At 54.4% G+C, this 23,235-nt stretch overlaps 1 protein-coding gene across 1 annotated transcript in view; it reads left to right on the top strand.

Moving 5' to 3' along the window:
- Nucleotides 1-624: 624 nt before the first annotated feature.
- The window catches only part of PEPD (peptidase D), a 141,918-nt gene continuing 119,307 nt past the window's right edge, over nucleotides 625-23,235 (top strand). The window contains exons 1-3 of the mRNA XM_049863712.1: nucleotides 625-706; nucleotides 11,586-11,769; nucleotides 13,774-13,901. Of these exons, the coding sequence (XP_049719669.1) occupies nucleotides 690-706; nucleotides 11,586-11,769; nucleotides 13,774-13,901 (329 nt within the window). The 5' untranslated portion in view covers nucleotides 625-689. The remainder of the gene's footprint in view (nucleotides 707-11,585; nucleotides 11,770-13,773; nucleotides 13,902-23,235) is intronic.

Raw genomic sequence — 23,235 nt, 5'->3', positions numbered from 1 at the left:
CCTCTCCTCTGTGCTCACTTCTCCCCAGCCCTCCTCACTGGTCTCCCTTCCTCCGGGCCCTTCTCCACCCTGCAGCTGAGGGCGCTTGAAAAAGATCCTGCCACAGACTCAACGCCCTACAGGATCTGGCCTTTGCCCTGAGTCCGCACCTCTCACTCCTCACACCTCCTCTCCTTCGTTTAGGTTCCTCCAATCGCCCCGATCTTTGCGCAAGCCGTTTCCCCTCTTAAACAACAGCTATAACCTCTGTCCCGACCCTAGACTGGGTCAGAGGCCACCCCTCACCACCCCGCCTACGTGTCCTTCCCTCCTGGCCGGGCGGGTTGGGACACCGGGTTGGAGCAGAGCTAGAATCCAGGGATACACTGCCTCGGGACACTCCCTCCCATCCTACGACTTCTTGGGATGTCGCCTCCACCTTGGTTCCGTCCCTCTCCTGCTGGCGCAGGCCCACGTGTGGCTCCCGGCCCCGCCCCCGTGGCCCCGCCCCCCTGTCCTGGGGAGCCGCCCGCAGAGGGCAGGGGCTTCCGGCCCCGCCCCCGGCCCCGCCCCAGGCCCGCCCAGCCCCGCCCAGCCCCGCCCCAGCCCCGCCCCAGCCCCGCCCCGCCCCTCAGGCCGCCGCTCCGGAGTGGAGACCTGGCTGGTCTCAGCTGACGCAGCACTTCACGTGACACTCTTGTCGGGTCGACATGGCGGCGGCCGCAGGGTGAGTGCTGCTTTTCTCCCTCGCTCTTGCCGGTGGGCGCGGAGAGGGGGCCTCGGTCTTCCCGGCTGAGCCGTGGGTGAGAGTCCCCGCCTCCGGCCCGCTCCCCGGCCGGGCTCGCTGTGTGGCCGCGGGCAGCTGGCTTCCTCCCGCGGTTCCAGTCTCCCAACCCGGGGTCTTCGGATTCCGGCTCCGAGTCAGTGGTCCATGCTGGCTCTTGCACCACCCCCCTCCAGCCCCGCTCCGGACTCATTTTAGGGGGCCGCCTGGCGCTCAGGCCCCCCCGTGTGTGGCATCCCCACTGTGTACGGCTGAGGTGGGGTCCTGGGATCGACACGCGCGTTCACCGCCACGGCTCTCAGTTGGGACGGCGGCGTTGCGAGGGCGCCAGGGACTCGGGTGCTTCCCAGGGAGACGGTTTTTGAGGTGGACTTGGAATCCCTTTTCCTCAGCGGGGCACTTCCCCACATCCCTTAGGGTCCAGTGCCACCTCCTCAGAGGCCTTCTCTAACCTATGCCACTTTTTGCAGCCCTTATCTCCTGATAAGCTATATACTTGTTCATCGTCTTCTCCCCCTCTAGAACGTCAGGGCAGGACCCTTCTGTTCCCAGCTAGGCGTCCCTAGCAGAGTACTTTGAACACAGTGGGCCCAAATAAATTCTGTTGAATTAAAAATTGGGTGAGTGCTCCTACTAGAAAAAATGTGTATAGCTGGATCCACGGAGGCGTTGGGGAGATTTTTCACATCAGGGAGCGTCGAACAAAGGTTGAGAGACCAAGTAGTTCAGAGTGTGCTGGGGACAGGAAGGAGCAGGGTGTATTCCCTGGGCCTGGTGTCCCAGGTGGCCTCCCCAGACTTTGCCCTGAGGGGCTGGAGCTCTAGAAGGATTTTAATCTGCTCAGATCTTTTTCTTTCTTTTTTTTTTTTTTTGAAACCCTGGTGATGTAGTGGTTAAGTGCTACAGCTGCTAACCAAAGGGTCAGCAGTTCAAATCCGCCAGGCGTTCCTTGGAAACCCTGTGGGGCAGTTCTACTCTGTCCTACAGGGTCGCTAGGAGTCGGCACTGGTTTTTCAGATATTTTTAGAGTAATCCCTTCCCTGGGCTGTATGTGGATTCAGGGGGAGGCCCAGTAGTGGGGAAGGGATGTGTGCCTAGTGGTGCCAGGGCTAGGAGGAGTCTGGGTGGGAGCGGGGCTAGGAGGAGTAGGGGTGGGAGGGGCAGTGCCCCAGGTGCCTGATTGGGAGCTGAGATCAGGAACTGGTGGACTGAATGCACCTCTTGTTTGGGGAGATGGAGAGAATGGTTAACAAAAAATGGAATCTCAGTTGGCTGCCAAGGTTGGGGGAACTTAGAACATACTCTCCAAAGGTTTAGTGGGCATTTCAGTAACCATGCTGGGCCTGCCATGGGGTGCTCAGAGGCCACTGGGACAGACACATGGGACCCTGTCATCTGGGTATCTGCCTCTGGTCTTGGTGTGTGCCATGGAGGGGCAAGGGTTCAGAGCTCCGAGGAGAATGTGGTAAGACTTCAAGCTCTGGATGACACTTGTGCTAGTCCTTGAGCAGTGACACCTCTCAGGCAGGGACTGTGGGTGTAAAGGCCCAGGTGAGTGCCAGGGAACCCAGGGTGAGGTCCCTGAACGGATGCCCTGGAATATAGAACAGAGTGAGCATGTGGATGCAGGCTGGTGTCCAGATGTGGGTCTGTTGCCCCCAGGTGGTCACAGGGAGATCCAGGGGCTGCAGTTGGGCTCAGGGCTCCTGGCTGGCCTGAGGCCTGCTGCTTTCCTCAAGGTACAGAGGAGCCAGGTTAGGTGGTTGGATGGGAGTGAGCCTGGAGCTGGCTGGATCCTGGAGAAGGGGTCTTCTAGCAGAGATAAGGTTGAGAACAAGCTGATTCTCTGGGCCATGGTATGGGGATAGTTGAGGGGTGAGGGGTGACAGAAATCTTAGAGAGGTGTGCTATTGGAAGGGAGACCTGACAGGTATGGGAAGCTTCCAGAGCTCGACAAGGCCTTCTTGAGAAGAACCATTCCAGACTGGTATGGGGCTGTCCTGCCGGATACTTTGAGCCTGAGGTTTGTTCATCCAGCTTTTACTGAGCACCAATCACAGGCTGGCTCTGGCGCCCATGGCTTCCTTAAAGGGAGGAGGTTGGAGTGTGTTTCCAGCAAGGCTTGGCCCTCACAGCTGGACTCACAGGGCAGGTCCGGTGGCCGGCGTGACCAGGCGTCAGGCTGTGGCCATGGACTGCCTGAAAGTCAGACTGGGCTGCCTGTGCAGCCCTACCGAGCCTGGGATGAGACTGTCTGTGAGAGCCCCGGCTGGCCAGGGTGTGCTCCGTGTGATCTGAGGGCAATGAAAGCCCTAAACTGGCATCTCAGATTCAATCCGAAATGTGAGATGCTGCACTGGGGGGTGTTGCAGGGTTGATCCTGCTCCACCCTGCCAGATGGGGGTCCCACAAAGGGTCTGCACTGAGATTGCTCCCTGCCTCTACTCTTAGGGAGAGGGACCTGCCCCATGGCACTTAGTCAGAGGGAGTGCTGCCTCCTCCCTGAGCCCCTCCTTGAGCTTCCTGTGGACAGGCTCGAGACCTCCCAGCTCTGTCTCTATCTACTTCCCCACAAGGCTCTTGCCTTCCTCCTGCTCCCTTTGTCACTTACCTTCTGGCCCTGGAATGCCGTTGTCCCCCAACATAGCTGTTCACATGCTTGGGGAGATGGGGGAGGGAAAGGGGACACTCTGGCCAGCCTGCCTCTCACAGACCCACCCCAACCCCAAGGTCAATTTGCCACTTATGCTCCCAGAGCACAAGGGTCACATCAGGATGACTCCTCCAGGCACTGTCCCTCCAGAAGAATGCTGACTTCAGCACACGACCTAAGACACAGCAGGTGCACACCCAGGGCAGCTCACTGGTTGCTTGTCACCAGCAGAGTTCTCTGCACGACAGCTCCCTGGAGCCTCTCAGTTAAAGAATTAAAGATATTTCTTCATCCTGCTTCTCCGAATCCTGTCCTACCCCCAAGCGCTTTCCTCAGCCACTCAGAGTCTCCCAGGAGAGCGGCAGGGGTGGATGTGTGGACTCACTGAGAGGAAAGCCTCTCTTGTTCATCCAGCTTTCACAGGTTGGCCCTGGCCCCGAGGATGCTGGCAGATGCCTGCAGGGAAGCAGCCCCTCACCCAGCCTTAAGGAGCAGATGTGGAAAAGTGTCTTGCCAGTGGGAAAACTGGGATTCTCTGGAGCTCTGAGCAGGAGACCTTTACTGCGGGGAAGGAGAAGGGGCATCAGGAAAGGCTTCTGGGAGGAGGAGCCACCTGAGCCTACCTCCGTGTATATCTGCTGTGTCTTAGGTCGTGCTGGAGTCAGCATCCTTCTGGAGGGACAGTGTCTGTAGGACTCACCTTGATGTGACCTTTGTGCTGTGGGAGCAGAGGTCTTGGGCTGACCTGGGGTTGGGGTGAGTCTGTGAGAGGCAGGCTGGACACTGAGGGCCTCCTTCCCCTTCCCCCATCTCTCCCTCAGGCCTGATTCTGACTCCACACAGCCCCCTCTCTGTCCCCACGTGCCTCTCATACCCCATCAGGAGAGAGGGAGGCTGAGTGGGGGATCTCACCAGCTGCTCAAGGCCCTCTACAGCCAGGGTGCTTGGGCTGGCCCTGCTGACTGGTGCCTGGTGTAAGGTGATATAAAAACACCATGGGGACAGTGTCTGACCTCCTCCAACCCCACAAGGGAGAAGGAGAACTAAGATCAACAGCACAAGGCCGACTCCCATGAGGCGGAGGCCAGACAAGCCTCCCCTTTCCACCATCTTCACTAATTCTGACACCAACCATCCCTTGCACAGTACTTCCCACTTCTCTGCTGGGTTTGATAATTCATTGCTGTGGCTTTATAGAGCTCACAGGCCACGTTCACGATTATAGGGTTTATTAAGGAAGTAACAGGTTACAATTCAGGCTCCAGGAACACTCAGCATACAGTTCTTCCATCAGGACAGCTTCTTCTTGGCTGTGGACACGCCTCTCCCGGGCCCTAGGCCTCTGCCCAAAGGCACTCAGCTTCATCTCTCCATGGACTGGGAAGCCCAACGCACCCTCTCCTATGCCGGGTCTCTGCTGCTGATCTCCCCTTCTTTGGTGGTGGGCTTCTCCTCTCTGCTCTGGAATTGGCTCTCTTTTAAGGCAAAACTGACCATTCCCCTCTGTGGGCCACAATTATTTGCACAGCCCCATCCAGTCACTGGGGTGGGAGCCACAAGACCATGGTTTAGAAAGGCTACATGCAAAAGTAATTAATCACACTGCAGGTGAGAAAACAGCCTGTCCCTGGCTGACCTCTTGCCAGAAGCTTAGCAGCGCAGCCACATCCAGGAGAGGCTTCTAATTCTCGTGTAGGATCTTGCTCTTGTCTGTGCTAGGGACCCCAGTGGCATCTGGTAAAATCTATGGACACTTCTCAGCATAGTGTTTTTAAATGCATGAAATAAAACACAGTGGATTACAAGGAAAACCAATTATATTGAAATACAGTTAACACAATGTTAAACAAGTTTGCGATATGGTAATATATACCCCTTTATTATCCTATTAAATAATAAAAATCTAGCAGCAGGTCTAATAACCACCTTAATTTTGAAGTAGTGACAAACGTAACTGATAGTTTGAGATATTGCAACAATAATGTGATATGAAAATATCTGTGGTTGCTCTTGGTGACAGATTCCCATGTGCTGCGGATGCTGCCCTGTTCCTTATTTACATTCTAATTGGAAGGAAACGTAAATTTGAATTAGAGGTTAGAGAAAATTGAGGTATGATTTGTTTCCACCCAGGTTCATGGAGCCCCTGATTTCTCTGCATGGATCCCCAGGGTCCTGTGAGCCTTGGGTAAGAACCTTGGAGGTGGCCTTTGAGGGGGAGAGGAGAAGGTGGTTCAGTGCTGAGGTGGGGTCACAGGGCTGAGTGGGGGCAGGGATGAATAGCAGGAGCAGCGGATCACACGCTCCCTGGGGACCTGGCCCCACTCCTGGTCATCTGGTCTCGCCCAGGACTGATTACTGTCTTCTAGCCCTTGTGGCAAAGTGGTTAAGAGCTCAGCTGCTAACCAAAAGGTCGGCAGTTTGAATCCACCAGCCGCTTCTTGGAAACCCTAGGGGGCAGTTCTCCTCTGTCCTGTAGGGTCCCTATGAGTCAGAATGGACTCGATGGCAATGGGTTTGGTTTTTGGTGGTTGGATGGGGGGGAGTGCTAGATGGGGTCTTGCTCTGTGGGCCTGTTGGCCACGTGGTGCCTGCTGGTCTGCTGGCCTCTGCTGCTTGTCCTCGAAGCAGAGAGGTAATGGAGCATGGTGTGGGCTTTTGGCCACTTGCAATCAAGCACGCCTTATGTATGCTGGGACTTGGGGATGACATGGCTTTTGGCTTTTAACTTTCGGGAGCCAGTTAACAAACGCTCAGGCAGAATCCAGCTGGAGATGTTTTATTGCTGCTGCTTTTGCTGAATTTGCAGGGAGAAGTCATGGCTTTGGCTTTGGGCCTGACAGTCTCTCTAGGGGTTTGGTTTATGCTCTGAGAAATCAAAGGGCGTGTCTCTATAAACTGTGATTCTGGGGGTGGCAGCATGTCACTCCACCTGGTGGCTCAGCCATGCCTAGAGCCCAGGATGGGAGTGGGCCTAGGGTGCCCTGTCCTGACTGTGCCCTGTGGAAGGACAAGCATCGTTGTAGATTCCCCTCACAGCTGCAGCTGACTGGTCGAGCAGGGGCACCTTCTCAGGTTTCTTGTCTTGACCTGGGCAGTCTAGGTGCCCTGAGGGAGTTAGGCCTCTCGGAAGCCTTGTGGACAAGAGGAGTTGCAGCCTTCTGAGAGCCGTCCAGTTGAGGGTGCAGTGCCAGGCAGGTGGGTTGGGCACCTGGTGTGTTTAAGGGAGGAATCCAGGGCAGAGGGAGAGTGAGTAGTGGGAGATGGGGGGCAGGGCTAGGCTCTGCGGGCCGGGTGGGCCAAGGTGGTTGGGTGACAGGCACAGGTGGACCTGGGGTACCTTTGGCTGAGGCCTCCTGCAGCAGTGGCCTCAGTGTGGTTCCCTCTGTGCTCTTGGGGAGTCTGCAGAGATGTGTTTCTTCCCTGTACTGCCCTTCCTCCTCCCCCTCCCCTGTGGGCTTTACTGAGAGAGGGCAAGGGACGTGGAGGGCTGAGGGGATCCCATGCATGGGTGCTGGCGGCTGCACTTTCAGTTCCTGACTGTGGAGCCAGCTGGGGCGCAGACATGTGTATATGCTGTCATTGTGTCCCTTCTGCCCTTTCATCTCAAGAGGCCCCTCTCCCAACCCTTAGTGGCTGATGGCAGTAGAAAAGCAGCCCAGCTTAGAGGAAGCCCTGGCTGCCCATGTCTACCAGGACGGTGCTGGGGCACATGCCTGGGAGGCCGGCCTGAGGCCCCAGGGCCGGCTGTGGCACTCAGGCTGCCCTGGCACCTCCTGATTAGCACGGCTGTGTGTGACCCCTGTGCAAACTGTGGCATTGGCTCATTCAGCAAGTATATACTGAGTAGCTGCTGTGTGCCAAGCAGGCTCTAGGCACTGGGATGCAGCAGTGACCAGAGCAGACACGGATCTCTACCTTCATGGAGTTTGCATTCTGATGGGCAGAGACAGACAACCAGTGAATACCCATAAGCCCACGCTTCACTTCTGTTTAAAGGTGACCTGTGTTGGTTCGGTCAGGGAGCTGGTGAAGCATAGTTCACTCAGAGGGCTGAGTGCCGAGAGCTCAGCGCAGGACGCTTATGGAGCTGGGGGCAGGTGAAGGGAACCAGGAGAGAGGAGCAGGGACGCTGGTCAGGAACCAGTCAAAGCTGTGCCGTTGGAAAAGGCAGCCTTGCCCGAGGGATTGCCCTGAGTGGAGTGCCCGGGCCATGGCATGGCTCGTCAGGGAGGGGCTCGGGGAATACAGCTTCTGCCCATCCTCTCACCTTGCCGCTGCCCTGCTTCCATCGGCCGAGCCCACCTGGAGGCCAGAGCCTAGAGAGCCTACTGATGATGTCCACGTGGTGGCCTCCGGGGCCCAGCACAGGGTACAGAATGGACCCAGAGGGCAGTGGAGGAAGCCCCACCCTAGTGCTGAGGGGAAAAATAAACCAGGCAGTGGGGGGTGGGGAGGGCTTAAATAGCAAAGCCAGGGAAAACTACGCCATAGGGTATAGAGAGGGCGTCACCTGCTCATGTGTCTCAGGGTCCACGAATTCACTCCCATCCGTCTACCGTGAGGGTCCCAGGCAGAAGGCGCCCGAGGCCTCTTTGTGGCTGCCGTGCTGAGAGGGAAGGTTCCGCCAGCCCCCTCACTGCAGTCACCAGGCAGTGGCCTCTCCCCTCTTGCCTTGTGATGGCAGCAGCTCTGGGCTGTCCTGCCTGCCTCCATTAATTTGTTCCTTTTAGAGGTACTGAGCATCTGCCTTGTCCCAGGCACTGTTTTAGGTGCCAGGAACAAGAGGAAGTCCGTGCCCTCACAGAGCTGATGTTTTAGCTGGAGAGACAACAAGCAAAAGAATATATAATGTTAAGTAGTGATGAGTGTTAAGTAGGGGTGAGCGTAGGATAGGGGTGAGTGTGGAGTAGGGTGAGCCTGGGGTAGGGGTGAGCCCGGGGTAGGGGTGAGGGTGGGGCAGGGGTGAGTGCGGGGTAGGGGTGAGCTCAGGATGGGGTGAGGGTGGGGCAGGGGTGAGCCTGGGGTAGTGGTGAGCTCAGGGTGGGGTGAGGGTGGGGCAGGGGTGAGCCTGAGGTAGGGGTGAGCACTGGGTTAGGGGTGAGCGCCGGGTAGGGGTGAGCGTGGGATAGGGGTGAGTGTACTAAAGAGAAAGGAATCAGAGTAAGGGGATAAGGTGTGGCTGGGGTGGTTTAGATGGGTGGTGAGGAAAAGCTTCCCCAAAGAGAGTGAACCTTGAGGGCGTCGAGGAGAACATTCCTGGCAGGGAGAGCAGTAGCTTGGTTCTCAGGTGGAAAGTTCTTGGTGTTCAGGAGACCTCAAGAACGTCTGCGCGGCTGGAGCGAGGGGGCAAGGGGGTAAGTGGGCTGGGCCAGACCCCTCAGTGCCTTGTAGCCTGGGGGATACGTTGTTCTCAGTGCAATAGGGAGGGAGTGAGGGGTTTGAGCAGGGCAGTGCCTGGTCTGATTAAAGGATAACTCTGGCAGTGGGTGGAGTCTAGGCTGTGGGGGAAGCTGGGCCAGTTGAGAGATCCCTGTGGATGTCCAGGCAGGAGATGGGATGAACCACACCAGGAGGTGGTCATGGGAATGGGAAGAAGCTGCCATGTTCTGGGTGTATATTAAAGTTAGAGCCAGCAGGAATTGCTGACGGATTGGAGGTGGAATGGACTGAGAGCAGCCAAGGATGACCTCATGGCTTTGTCCTGAGCAACTTCAAGGGCACAGGTTCCTTAGCCCGAGGTGAGGTGGGGAACACTGGGGAAGGAGCGCACTCAGTGGGAGGAGGGAGGCAGGGTCTAGGGCTGTGTTGTGCCTGTTTGGTTTGAGCTGACTGACATCTGAGAGATGTCACGTGGATGGGCTACCATGGGCCTGAGGTGCAGAGAGTACAGTAAGGGGGAGGGCTGGGGTAGGGTCAGCTGTGCTAGGGCAGGGAGTGTGGTAAGGGAAGAGGTCCCAGGGCTGAGGTGAGGTGGAAGAGAGACTGAGGGTGGAGGCAACCTGCAGGGGCTAGTGCTCAGTGGGGTTGCCACACAGACAGTGGCCCCAGGATCACAGGCATGGAGAGGCCAAGAGGACTGGGACCTCATCAGTGGATTCAGCAGCGTGGGGGTCACTGTGGGCTGACTGGCTGCAGTGTGGCTGTGGCTGGGGCCTAACTGGGGTGGATTGAGGGAGGACCTTGGGATGGTGGGCTTGGATGACTCTTTACAGGATGTTTGCTGAGAAGGGGAGAGAGAAAAGGAGGAGGATAGAGGTCAAGGAAGGAGCCCTATTGGCACAGTGATTAAAGCAATGGACTGCTAACTGAAAGGTTGGTGGTCCGAAACCACCAGCGGCTCTGTGGGAGAAAACTGTGACAGTCTGCTACCGTAGAGGTTTACAGCCTTGGAAACTCCATGGGGTCACTGTTGACTCAAAGGCAGTGGGTTTGGTTTCTGGGGGCTGTCAAGGGAAGTTCTTTTTTAAGCTTGTGGCATTACTGTATGCCTGGATGCTGAGAGCAGCCCTGGTGGCACCGCAGTGGTTAAGAGCTTGGCTGCTAACCAAAAGGTTGGCAGTTCGAATCTACCAGCTGCTCCTTGGAAACCCTATGGGACAGTTCTAAGCTGCCCTAGAGGGTTGCTGTGAGTTGGAATCAACTCGATGGCAATGGGTTTGGTTATGGGTTGGATGCTGAGAAGGATCCCATAGAGGGGAAAATGGATGCAGCAGCACAGAGTGGAGGAGAAAGCCTCAGCGAGGAGCAGCTGAGACGGGAGGGTCCAGAGGCAGGGAGGATAAGCTTGTCCCTTCAAGTGCACCTGTTTCCTCAGTGGAAAGGGAAGCAAGCAGGGTGGGGATTAGAGACATCTCCCACTCTGCCAGGCCTGGCTCTGCTCAGCAGCTCCATCCCTTTTGGGGGTCCTCAGCTCTCCTGAGTGTGTGCATACCTGGGGCTGCTGCTCACCAAGTCTGTCCTGCTGTGGCCCTACCCCCTCCCCCGCCCCCGCCCCCCCGCCCTGCCACTCAGCTCGTCCTTGCTGGGCCTGGTGTTGGGTGCCCCGTGTGTGTTGTTATGGATTGAATTGTGTCCCCCCAAAATATGTATCAACTTGTCTAGCTCATGATCCCCAGTATTGTGTGATTGTCCACCATTTTGTGATCTGACGTGATTATCCTATTGTAAATCCTAACCTCTGTGATGTTAATGAGGCAGGATTAGAGGCACAAGTGAACCTACAAGATTAGGTTGTATCTTGAGTATCTTTTGAGTTATGAAAGAGAGAGGAGCAGAGAGGAGAGGGACCTACTACCACCCAGAAAGTAGTGCCAGGAGAATAGTGCGTCCTTTGGACCTGGGGACCTGTGCTGAGATACCTCTAGATCAGGGAAGATTGACGACAAGGACCTTCCTCCAGAGCCGACAGAGAAAGCCTTCTCCCGGAGCTGGCGCCCTGGATTCGGACTTGTGGTCTACTAGACTGTGAGAGAATAAACTTGTTTGTTGAAGCCATGGAAACCCTGCTGCCATAGTGGTTAAGTGCTACGGCTATTAACCAAGAGGTTAGCAGTTCAAATCTGTCAGGCGCTCCTTGGAAACTCTATGGGGCAGTTCTGCTCTGTCCTATAGGGTCGCTATGAGTCGGAATCGACGATGGCGGTGGGTGGGTTTTTGGTTGAAGACATCAACAAATACTTGTGGTATTTCTGTTACAGCAGCACTAGATAACTAAGACGTGTGTTGAGGAAGGTCAAGGGGTTTGTGGTTTGCAGAGACGGTGGCAGCCAGCACGCAGGTCGAGGGATTCAGTATCGTCTGGGCCGGATTGGAAGTTCCCTGAGGGTGGGAGTTGAGTGTGTGCGTCTCTTGAAAGCGTGACAGGCTTTACCTCCACGGACCTCACCTGCCCACTTGGGTTAACCACACCCAGCTGTTCCTCATCCACACCTGTGGGTAACATGCTCAGGAGCCGCAGGAGAGGGTGTGGTTGACCCCCTGTGGTCCTTAGGTAGCCCAGTGATGGGCCGTTTCTGGGTCACAAGCGGGTTGAGCTCAGGCTGCTCGCCATGTGCCCGTGGGGGTCCCATGGCAGCCTTGTCCCTCCCATTATCTCAGCCATGGGTGATGGGCAGTGCTTCATGCTGACCAAAAGCCAAGTGGCCGTGTGTCCTCCTGTCTTTGCAGACCTTCATTTTGGCTGGGGAACGAAACCCTGAAGGTGCCACTGGCACTCTTTGGCCTGAACCGGCGGCGCCTGTGTGAGCGTCTTCGAAAGAATTCAGCCGTGCAGGCCGGCTCTGTGGTGCTGCTGCAGGGCGGAGAGCAGACGCAGCGCTACTGCACCGACACCGGGGTCCTCTTCCGCCAGGTGAGCCTGTCCTGGCGGTCTCCCCATCTCTGAGCGTGCATGGGCCTCCTGTGGGCCTGACTGCCTGCCTCCGGCATTGGGCCTGGTGGAGTCCATATGCCAGGCAGGGGTGGTATGGGGGAGGGACAGCTGTCAGCAGCCAGCCTCAGCTCTCTCAGTTCAGAGCTCAGAAAGATATTTCTGGGGAGCAAGCAGGCAGGGCTCCATGGAGGAGACAGCATCTGGTGTGGGCCTTGAAGGTGAATTCTGACAGGTGGGAGGAGGGCGAGCAGAGAGAGTGGTGGGCAACTGTCCATGGCTGGGGAGCGGCAGATGTGCAGATGGGGAGGCTGAGACCCTGGGCCTGGTTTTGCCTTCAGGAAGAAGGTGAGGCTGCAGAGGTCTTTTAGCGGGGGTGTGACCATGGCAGTGTGTCTGGGCACTAAGCAGGAGTCAGAGGCCCGGACTTTCATCCCGATTTGGCCAGCACTGACCCTGTGACCACCTGGGAAATGGTCCTGGGACTCCCTGAGGCTCTGGAACCTGGAGGGTGGTGGGTGGCCCAGTTTCAGGAAGCCAGCATAGATACGGCATCCTTGGCTGAGAATCCCTGGCAGTGCCTGGTCCCCAGAAACTAGGAGCAGGGACAACCAACCAAGGGGCTCACACAGGAAGCCAGGGAGGTTTTGAGCCAGGCCTGCTCTTGTCTATCCCTAACACTGTGCCCACTTTGCAGATGAGGAAACCAAGGCTCGGAGGATGAAGCTGGCATTAGAACCCTGTTTTCTGACCCCAAGTCAGTGCTGTTTTCTCCTCCCTCCCACATGCAGAGCTGGGCCTGGCCACACTGGAAATGCTAGGCCTGGAGGTGGGCAGTGCCCAGTGGACATGCTGTCCAGGTTAGAAGGAGACAGGGCGTGCGAGGAGAGCCGAGTGGTGAGAGGAGGTGGCAGAGGTGGCCTCCCCCACCTGACTGTGTCCACACAGAGACCTAGTGCTGGAAGTGACTGCTATGTGTTTGACTGAAAGCACCTCCTGGCCAAAGGGCCCTGTCCCTCTGCTACCTTGTTCATGTAGCTACAAGCCTAGTGATTGCGAGCCTGCCACCCCCTGGCTGCCAGGGACATGGAGGTTTAAAAAAAAACCCTTTGCCACTGAGACTATTCTGACTCCTGGCAACCCTGTAGGACAGAGTAGAACTGCCCCATAGGGTTTCCAAGGCTGTAATCTTTACGGAAGCAGACTGCCACATCTTTCTCCCGGGAGTGGCTAGTGGGTTCGAATGACTGACCTTTCCATTAGCAGCTGAGTGCTTAACCACTGCGCCACCAGGGTTCCTTTATGGAGGTTGAAGTAAGTTTGTTTTTGAATAGTCGGTGTCTCCTGAGGTTTACATATCCTGTGGTTTAAAAACCATTTTCCTAAAGTCAGCTGTTGGCTCCTTTACTGATGTTATAGGAGGGTAATTTTAGGAGAGATCCTTCTCCACTTCCTACCTTTATGAAGCTGTTTTAGCTCAGTGTTTATTGCTAAACACGAACGTCATCAGCTGCCTCGGGGGCGGGAGAAGGAAGTAAGGAGTCCTAAAAGGAGGAATTGATTTAGTGCAGATGTCTGAGTCAGGGAGGTGCCTTGCCTGCCTGTGGGCAGCAGGAGAGGCAGAGGGGCACAGGCAGGACTGAGCCAGACCCGTGACGTGTCCTGGGCCACTGGGTATGGGGGCTGCAGTGAGCACGGGAGTGAGGCTGGGCTTGTACATGAAACCCACATCATCAGATAAGACTCCAAGCAGGGGTGGAGGTGACACAGGCTGCCCCCTGCTGATTCATGGAGGGACAAGAGGGACACCTGTCAGTGAAGCGAGGAACAGAGTGCTGAGGTGGGAGGACTGGGTGAGACTGGGGGGCAGTTCCCAAGAGGAGCGGGCTCTGTGGGGTGCAGGTAGGAAGATGCTCCATGCAGTGCCCCACCCCCCTCCTGTGCCCCATGTCTGTCCCGCTGACTGGGATCTTGTTCTTGCCCCAGGAGTCCTTCTTTCACTGGGCATTTGGTGTCACCGAGCCAGACTGCTACGGCATGATTGACGTCGACACCGGGAAGTCAACCGTGTTTGTGCCCAGGCTTCCTGCCAGCCATGCCACCTGGATGGGAAAGTAAGAGCACTCCCTGGGGTTACTGTGCCGGCTGGGGGGTGCCGTGGGTGGGGGCCAGGGCTGGGCCTGTTGGTGGGAAGGAGGGAAAGAGGAAGAAGAGGGTTAGTGGCCAGGCCCATCCACAGGCATGCTCTGTACTTGCTCCTGGTACCTGTGATTGGGAAGGGGCTCCAGAGCCAGAGATACGGACTAGTGGTCAGTGTTTGTCTGGTCTACGGTTGGTTAATCTTGAAATTCCAATTTCTAGCTTTGCTAAAACATCCGAGGCTTTGGCCCCCGTGGCTGTCACTGCCTGGCATGGATGGCGGAGGTGTGGGCTGCGTGTGTGGGTATGGTGGGCTGTTGAGGGTCAGCGCCCTCCTGTGAGGCCATCACCAATGTGCAGGGAGTGTTACTTGATGCCAACTGTGTGTCTGCCTCTGGGCTGGGCTGCACAGGGCCACAGATGTGGGCCCTGCCCTCAGGCTTCTCATCTGTAAAATGGGTAGGGGCTCAGGACTGTGCTGCGGGAGAAGTGTCAGACTGGAGGCCTAGGTGATGCTGAGACCACCTCACCTATCCCCCCACCAGCATCCATTCCGCCTGTCAGCTCCAGGGCTCTCTGTTATGTCTAGCCCTCCTGGAAGCCATTCCTGCCTGCTCAGCGCACTGAGTCAGTGATCAGAGGATCCTGCTAAATGCTCGCTGCCATTCAGCAAGTCGTTTCTGTCTGGAAAGTGATTATTCTGAGCTAATGTATAAATTGCAGCCTTCACTGCCTAGTGTGGCAGAGTACTCATTACCGGGTGGGCTGGCAAGTCTGGCTGGTTTGAATGACAGGCTCCTGGCTGTTGTAGAGACCCTGCTTTGCCATTTCCTCTGCTTTATGCGCCGCCCCCCCCCACATGGCCCTTCAGTATAAACTTGTAGCCGCCTTTTTTTTTTTTCAGATTTATTTTGTTGTTGTTGCTGAGACTATACACAGCAAAACATGTGCCAATTCAAACCGTTCCTAAATGTACAATTCAGTGACATTGATTATATTCTTTGAGTGGTACAACCATTCTCACTTTCCTTTTCTGAGTTGTTCCCCCTCCATTAACGTAAACTCACTGCCCCCTAAGGTTCCTGTCTAATCTTTTGGGTTGCTGTTATCAATTTGATCCTGTATAGATAGCTCTTAAAAGAGCATAATGCTCAAGGTAGAACATTTTTTACTAGTAAAACTAAATTATTGTTTGGTTTTAAGAAGACTTCAGGGGATATTTTTGGTTTAAGTTTTAATGATTATCTCAGGGCAATAGTTGCAGGGGTTCATCCAGGCCCCTTGGCTCTAGAAAGTCTGGAGTCCATGAGAGTTTGAAATTCTGTTCTGCATTTTCTCCCCTTTGAGCAGGACTCTTCTATGGAATCTTTGATCAAAGTGTTCAGTCATGGCAGCTGGGCACCATTCAGTTCTTCTGGTCTCGTGGCAAGGGAGGCAGTTGTTCACGGAGACAATTAATCACACCATCCATAGCCTCCTCCTATACTTTACTCTCCTTCTTCCTTTGTTGCTCCAGGCAAATGGAGACCAACTGTCATGCCTTGGATGGTGGCTTGCAAACTTTTAAGACCCTAGGCACTATACATGGAACTCGAAGGTAGAACAGAGGCACTAAACACGTTATTAGGCCACTTAAGATTTTTATTTTTTTTTTAACTGGGATGGCCTATAAAAACATGACCCTAAGCCTCCAAACTAAGGAACCAAATCCCATGAGGTGTTTGGTTGTACATAAACACCTCACCAGCTACTCTTTGTTTTTGTCATTGTTGTAAATATATCTATTACACAACTTTTGCCAGTTCAACTTTTTACAGGCGTACAACTTATTGACAGCAATTACAATAATTGGCTGTGCAACCATACCCTTAATGCGATTTTTCCATCACCATTAACCCCTCCTTTCCCCCTCTGTAAAAATGGCTTGGGGGCAGTATCCGACCTATAACTTCACAAGGGGGCAGGAGAACCAAGATCAACAGCCCAAGGCAGATTTCTGTGAGGCGGAGGTCAGACATGCCTCCTTTCTTGGCCATCTTTACCAATTCTGACACCAACTTCCCTCCCACGGCACTCTCTACTTCTTTGTTGAGTTCGATAATTCATTGCAGTGGCCACATACAACTCAGACCATACTCACGATTATGGGGTTTATTGGGGAAGTAACAGTTACATTTCAGACTCAGGAACACTCAAGGTACAGTTCTTCCATCAGGACCGCCTCTTCCCAACCATGTTTGCAGGCATGCCTCTCCCAAAGGCACTCAGCTTTCTCTCTCCATGGGCCAGAAAGCCCACTAAGCTGTTCTCTGCTGCTGGGTCTCTTCTGGTTTTTCTTTCCTTGGTGGTCCTCGCCTCCTTCTCTCTGCTCTGGAATTGGTTCTCTTTTAAGACAAAACTGACCAGTCCCCTTAGTAGGCCACAGTTACCCTATCACACAGTCACCTGGGTGGGAGTTATAAGACCATGGCTCGAAAGACCACACAGAAAAGTAATTAATACACTGCACCATCCCTCCTACCCTTGGTGACCACTAATAAACTTTGTTCTTTATACATTGCCATCTCTTATCTTTATATATGTATATGTATGTATATATATAAACAATATTTGTACTTTTATGATGGACTTATTTCACTCAGCATAATATATTCAAGTTTTATCCATATTGTAGCATGTATTAAGACTTCATTTCTTCTACTGGCTGAGTAGTATTCCATTGTAGGTACATACCACGTTTTGTTTATCCATTGATGGGCGTTTAGGTTATTTCCACCTTTTGGCTATTGTGAATAATGCTGCAGTGAGCATTGGTGTACAAGTCTGAATCTCTGCTTTCAAGTCTTTTGGGCATATACCTAGGAGTGGAATTGCTGGGTCATATGGTAGTTCTATTTTTAGTTTTTTGAGGAACCTTCACACTGTTTTCGACAATGGCTGTACTATTTTACATTCCCACCAGCAATGGGGATGGGTTCTAATTTCCCCATATCCTTGCCAATATTTGTTATTTTTTGGGTTCTTTTGTGTTAGCCATACTTGTGGCAGTGAAATGGTATCTCATTGTGGTTCTGATTTGCATCCCTCTGATGGCTAAAATGACATTGGGTATCTTTTCATGTGTTTGGTGGCTGTTTGATTGTCTTCTTTGGTGAAATGTATTCAAGTCCTTTGTTCATTTTATGATTGGGTTATTTGTCTTTTTGTTGTTAAGTTGTCAAAGTTTTGCATATACACCTTCTCAAGTATCTCATGATCCTACATTTCACATTTACTACAATAGTAAAGAATCTACTCTCTAGCTATTTTGCTCATTAACGAAGTATGTCTGGCAGTAACAAATGCTGAGGTGGGAGTAACGCTGGCTTTGCTAGTGAAGGTTATGTCAACTTGGCTGAGCTACGATCCTCAGTGGGTTGGCAGATGTGTAATGATGTGACTTGGCAGTTATGTGATGAAGTAATTTGGCACTTATGTAATGATGTAGTCATCTTCCATTTTGTGATCTGATGTGGTAATCCTCAATTTTTACGTAACACCCATCTCACATAACAACCTGGTCTTTGGAACCTAACCGTGTTGATAAGGAGAGAGGGTGTGTTTTGGTTATTAGATTCTTATCAGATATATGATTTCCGAAGATATTCTCCTAGTCAGTTGCTTGTCTTTTAATTTTTTTTGGTAAAGTCTTTTGATGAACAAAAGTTCATAATTTTTATGAGGTCCCATTTATTTAACTTTTGCTTTTTGTGCTTATATCCCCCTTTTTTGGCCCTGGCATGGGCCTCTTTGAGTGTCTTGGGGTGAGGGAGTTAAGGCTGACAAGCTGGTGTTGATCCTGCTCTAGGGCCACCTGGCAGGACCTGGCCTGGCACTGGCCTTCGGCTTTACTGTGAAAACTCAGCTTTAAGCAGAATTGGCAGCAGAAGAGAAGCGGGCTGTGCTTCTTCTGGCAAGGCCCTTGAGAAGGGGGGGCAAGGGAGTAGGCATGCCTCTTTACCCCATCTTGTCCCCCTGCTCGACCCCCTCCTCCTACACATCCCCACCCAGGCCTGGGGCAGTGTAGAACTGGAGGATCCATGCTGAATGCCCCTCAGCTCCCTTTGGGAAGAGGCCCCACCCTAATCCAGGCATCCAGGAAACCTGCTCCGTACACAACAGTGATCCATTTCTGTCCATCTGGGCCTCCAGGGACTCCAGTTCTCCGCTGCCCTAGGCATGGGCGGGGATGTATAGGAGGAGGGGGAGGCCAGGCGGATGAGATGGGGGGAAAAGGCCAGGCAGACACGTGTCTACTCTTACCCTCTGACTCTCCCGACTGCTCTGTTAGAGTCATCTTGCACCTGCAGAGAAATCTGCCTCAGGCTTGGTGTGGCGTGGGGTTCTCCTCAGTCCATTCATCCCAGGCCCCTCCTCCTGCTCCATCACCAGACCTAAGCCAAAAGACCAAAAGAAAAGGGGTGCTCATGGGAAAGGTGGCATCCACTCTCCTAGCTCTCGTGGGGTGCTCATGGGGAAAGTGGCACCCACGCCCCCACCTCTTGTGGGATGCTCCTGGGTAGGTAGCACCCAACCCCCCATGCTCTCTTGGGGTGCTTATGGCGAAGGCAGCACTCAGCTCCCCCAGCTCTTGTGGAGTGCTCATGGGGAAGGTGGCACCCACCTCCACCTGCTCTTGCCTTTCCACTCCACCATGATCTTTATTATATTCCTGCCTGAATCCATATGACTGCCCTCGGAAGGGGTCTTACTGCCTTGCTATAAAAAGGAAACTGAGGCTCAGTGTGATGGAGTGACGGTGCAGGTCTGTGAAGTGCTCCTGCTGATCGCTCAGCGTGGTGCCTCGGCAGAGCGCAGCACTAAGTGTCGGCGTGATGTGTTACAGCCCTAGTAGCTGCGCGGCCAGCGATGGAGATTTCTCTGGTGAGGGTTTAGATTTGGTCTCAGTAAGAGGATACTCACAGAATTCTTTCTTCACCCCAAGTGCCCACATGAGCAGAGTTGTGGCCTCAATCTTTTCTGCAAGTAGCACGTCCTAGGAGCAGCCAGGGCCAATGTGCCAGGTGGCACGTGGCTTGGTGGCACTATGGTTTTAACCTGGCTGCCCTCTCCACTTTCCCATGACCTCCCTCCTGGATCAGAGCTTGACCCAGCCACAGCAGTTGGGCAGATGTGGGGTGGAAAGTGGTGGAGGGAGGGTCTGATCAGGGCCTCAGCAGGCCTCCATGAGGGGTGGAGGGGCTCTGAGTTTATCTCCTCTTCTGTTTACTTCCTTTTATGAAGCGCTGACTCTCGCACAAAGCCAGGAAGTGCCATCCACTCAGCAGACATCTGCGGGTTGAGGGTGTCCATCCTCCAGGCTGTGGGAGGAGGGCCTGGTCCCTGCCTTGGGGACTCAGTCCGGTGGGAAAGCCTGAGCCAGCCTCCCCGTTTCCCCACAACTGCCACCTGGGGAGCCAAATGACAGGTGACTTGAGGGTTTGAAACTCAGGCTCTGATTGGTCAAGGAACAGCTGTTAGCAGGTGGCTTTTTGGAGCCTCATCTTTGTTAATACAGGAATAATTCTGGACCTTGGCCGCAGTGGGGCTTCAGAGCGGCTGTTAGTCTGTCCCTGCTTTGCCAAGCCAGCTGGTTCTAATGCGGACATTTAGGCCTGGATGACCTTTGAGGGTACAAATGGGTCTGTGGGGTATGTCTCCACTGTTGGAAGGGGTTCCCTGTGCATGCCCACTGAGGTGGCATGGTGTGCAGGGAGGGGTCTGGCCCACAGCAGGGAGAGCCCTGTCTCCTGTGGACCTGGCTTCCCCCTCTGGCCACTCCCCCAGGGTTTCTTCCTTCCTCTGCCCTGCTGGGACCCTCTCCTAGTCCCCATGTCCCTGGCCTCTGGGGGAGACTGGGTTTGTTAGGGAGTGGCTGCTTCCAGTCACTCATTATCAGGAAGGCACAGAGAGCAAGGCTGAGGGGATTACCTGGCCTTTGCAATCAAAACCCACCAGACTAAGCACTTGACCTTCAGCTCCTCAGCTTTGTTTTGTCTCTATCTATGGCTTTTGAAAATCCATCTGGCAGACAGTGCAACCCAAAACTGCCCAGGAAAACCGCACCCCGTCTGCAGGACCTGCTGCCTCACTTCCTGTGTCAATGGTCTGTCCTGTTGTCAGAACCGCAGACACCGGCTGAGGGGGGCCGTGGGCAGCTTGGGGCTGGGCCAGGTCCTCTTCTAGACCCCCTTTAGAACAAGATTGTGGTGCCTTCTAATTTGTTTTTATTTGGAGTCCTTACTCAGAAAAGCTAGTACCTTTTTGAAGCAGGGCTTCATTATCCCTGCTGAGTGTTCTAATTTCCTCTTCAGATATACTGAATCAGAGTCTACATTTTAACAAGATCCCCAGAGGATTCTCAAATAGACGTTGTTAGAAATGCAAATTCTCTCCAGGGAGCTAGTTAGAAACGCAGATTCTCAGCAGGGTTCGAACCTGGACCTGAACTCAGTTGAAGCCCTGTTTTGAAGTGAGAACCTGAGTGCCTGGGCCCTCTGAGCAGGCAGGAGGTTGCCTCTAATTCCACACCCTGGGCAGCTTCAGAGCCCACAGAAGGTGAGTGGCTTTGGGCCAAGTTGGGGGGGACCCCCCAGAACCATTGCAGCTTGGCTTTGTTCTGTTCCAGGCTGTGTCTGAGACTGTGAGGTTAGGATGCGAGTTGGGTGCCTGGCCTGGGCTGTGTAGGGAGGAGGGTGCCCACCCTACTGAGAATCTGTGTGAGCCCAGGCTGCTCAGAGAGAAGTGGAATGAGTGATTTCACCAGGGCTGAGGACCCAAGGCTCTGAGCAATGCTCCTTTGGATATGGGAAGGAGGGGAGGGAGGGGAGAGGAGGGTTTAACAGCCTCCATGCCCCCACCCCCCCATCCCACATACACACCTAGTGTTTCCATGACCAGGGCTGTCTCAGCCTGTCTCCTGACCCCCACCCTGGCTTCCTCTTTTCAGGGAGGGTCCATGGGGCACTGTTTGAGGGGTACAGGCCTTCCTGAAAAGGGACCAGGGGAATTCCTTGACTGTGATGCGGGGCGGTTCTGAGGGAGCCTGACCCTGTGCAGCCTGAGGCCTCGCTAGGTGGCTTCCCTGGCTCAGGGACCTCATTTGGTCCCTCTCACCTCTGCCAGCCTCTGAGGAGGTGCCGCAGGCCTCGCCCCTGGGAGCGGTCTCCAGGACCAGCCTCCTGCATTGCTCTGGAGAGGCCTGCTCTTCTCTTTGATAAGCTAATAGAACCTCGAAATGGTTGCCGACTTCTGTTCCGGAGCAGGTGCTGACGCCTTCTGCAAGCAGCAGTATGAAAGGCAGTGGCATCGTTTGTAGCTGAAGGCAGGCTCCAGCCGCTGGAAATTGATGGTGACTGCTGTAACTTGGCCCTATTACTTATTCATTACCCGCATGCAGGTGGTCAGCAGCCAGCAAGACCTGCTCTTTGAAATTTCATTTTCCAGAGGGCTTCGTCATGTCTGCACGGGTACAGTGTTAATTTAATGTCCCCTTCCTGCAGGAGGCCATGTGCAGGGTGTTGGCACTCACTGCGGAGTGAGCAGGCATCAGCTCTGACCCTGAGTTCTTGGAAAGGTCTCCTCTAACTCATGCTGGGCCCAGCCGTGGACAGAGAAGGCCTGCACCGGCCAGGTGCCTGGACTCTGGCTTCATCCTGGGGACATGAACCCCTTTGAGTCAGGGTTCTTTCTCCGCTCTTGTGCCAAAGCTGCCACTTCTACTTGAAGGGAGTTTTGGGGGGCAGATCGGCTTCCCCGCTGGCCCGTCCTGGCCCCTGGCTGGAGGACGTCCTCTCCCGATCTAGATGTTTCTACTTGGATCTCCCGCATGATGGGACCTGGCATGAGCTGGCCTGCTGGACCCCAGACTCCAGGCGGGGCAGGGTGCAGGCCCTCCCGGCAACCACCTTGGCCGTGGCCAGTCCGGCCCTGCAGCAGGCCCAGTGACCTTTTGGGGCAGCCTTGTGGGGCTCTTACGGACATTCCACCCATTGTCCCCGCCCCCGCCCCCCTGCCCGCAGGTTGTGGCTGCTGAGCTTTAGGTGCTGGTTTGATGTGGCGGTCTGTCAGGCTTATCCCCAAGGGTGACATTTAAATGATTTTTACTCTAATTAGCCCCCAAAACATGAAAAATAAGTACTCTTCCAACTTAATGATCTCTGCCCTTTTAAAAAGAACGGAACGCAAAGAGCTAGAGAAGATACTCACAGCTTTTGTCTGTCAAATGGTTTTTCTTGATGAGAAGTAGGCTTGTCACTAGGGCCGTGACTTTTGACCTTCAAGGCCCAGCTGTGGTCTGGCTGAACTGTGTCATCTGGCCTTCGGTGAGGAGAGCAAGCACCTCCTGAGCAGAGGGCGTTTGGTGGGACGGGAGCCTGGGTACTCCTCTAGGACACTGGGGCGGCAGCGCAGGGTCTCCTGTGGGCTGGCTGGCCCTTGCCCCTCCTTGGTTCCCATGGTGAATGGAATGGTGAGTGGGCAGGGGAACGTACAGCCCCGGGACCACCCATAGATCACAACTCCCTTGTATTCACCTCCTCTTTGCCTCCCCTCCTCCCATCTCCTCTGGCTCCACATCAAGACCTTGACCTCGGGCTTACCGTATTTCTGCAAGTAACGCACACATAACGTATGGAACTGGCTATCTGAGGACCAGAGGACGCTGGGGCTTGCTGGCTGGGGCTTGCTGAAGATGCAGGGCATCTGTCTTGGAGCTAGGACTGGAGCCAGGGTGTCAGTGGATGTGGCGATGGCGCCTAGATATGCATTTTACGGATGGCCCTGCCTCCAGCTCTCCAGGCCTGTGCTCTGTGCATGGCTGCAGGGTAAACTCTGTGCAGAGAGGGTACCTGCTCAGTAGCAAAGGCTCTGCAAGCTCTCCGGTCATAAACCCTGAAACTGGTGCCTGCTGAGTCCCGGCGAGGTGCTTATTGTTAAGAGATGCCAGACTTTGGCCATTTAACTTTCAAGTCCGCTCTCAAACAAGGAAATGAATGTGGCTGAACTGTGCAAATCAACGGTAGAAGCTTGACACCTAGTGCACCTCAGAGAAACCTGAAGGGAGATAAATCAAAGAGCTTTTGGGGGTTACATTAAACAGTCATAGTGGGACCCTAGTCTTTCCTGCAGGTGGGTTTCGGAGCCGAGCTCTGCTTGCTGCATGTGGTGTGAGTGCCCTGCTGATGCAGGCCCCGCACCCGTCTGCCTCCAGGCTCCTATGGTCTGTGCTTCTGCCACAGTCTGCTTCAGGAGAGGGAAGTGGTGGAGGCT

Source organism: Elephas maximus, chromosome 21 (assembly GCF_024166365.1).
Source record: "Elephas maximus indicus isolate mEleMax1 chromosome 21, mEleMax1 primary haplotype, whole genome shotgun sequence".
NCBI classification, from domain to species: domain Eukaryota; kingdom Metazoa; phylum Chordata; class Mammalia; order Proboscidea; family Elephantidae; genus Elephas; species Elephas maximus.
The sequence above is the reverse complement of the archived record's forward strand: the minus strand, read 5'-3'. Positions and strand labels throughout refer to the sequence as shown.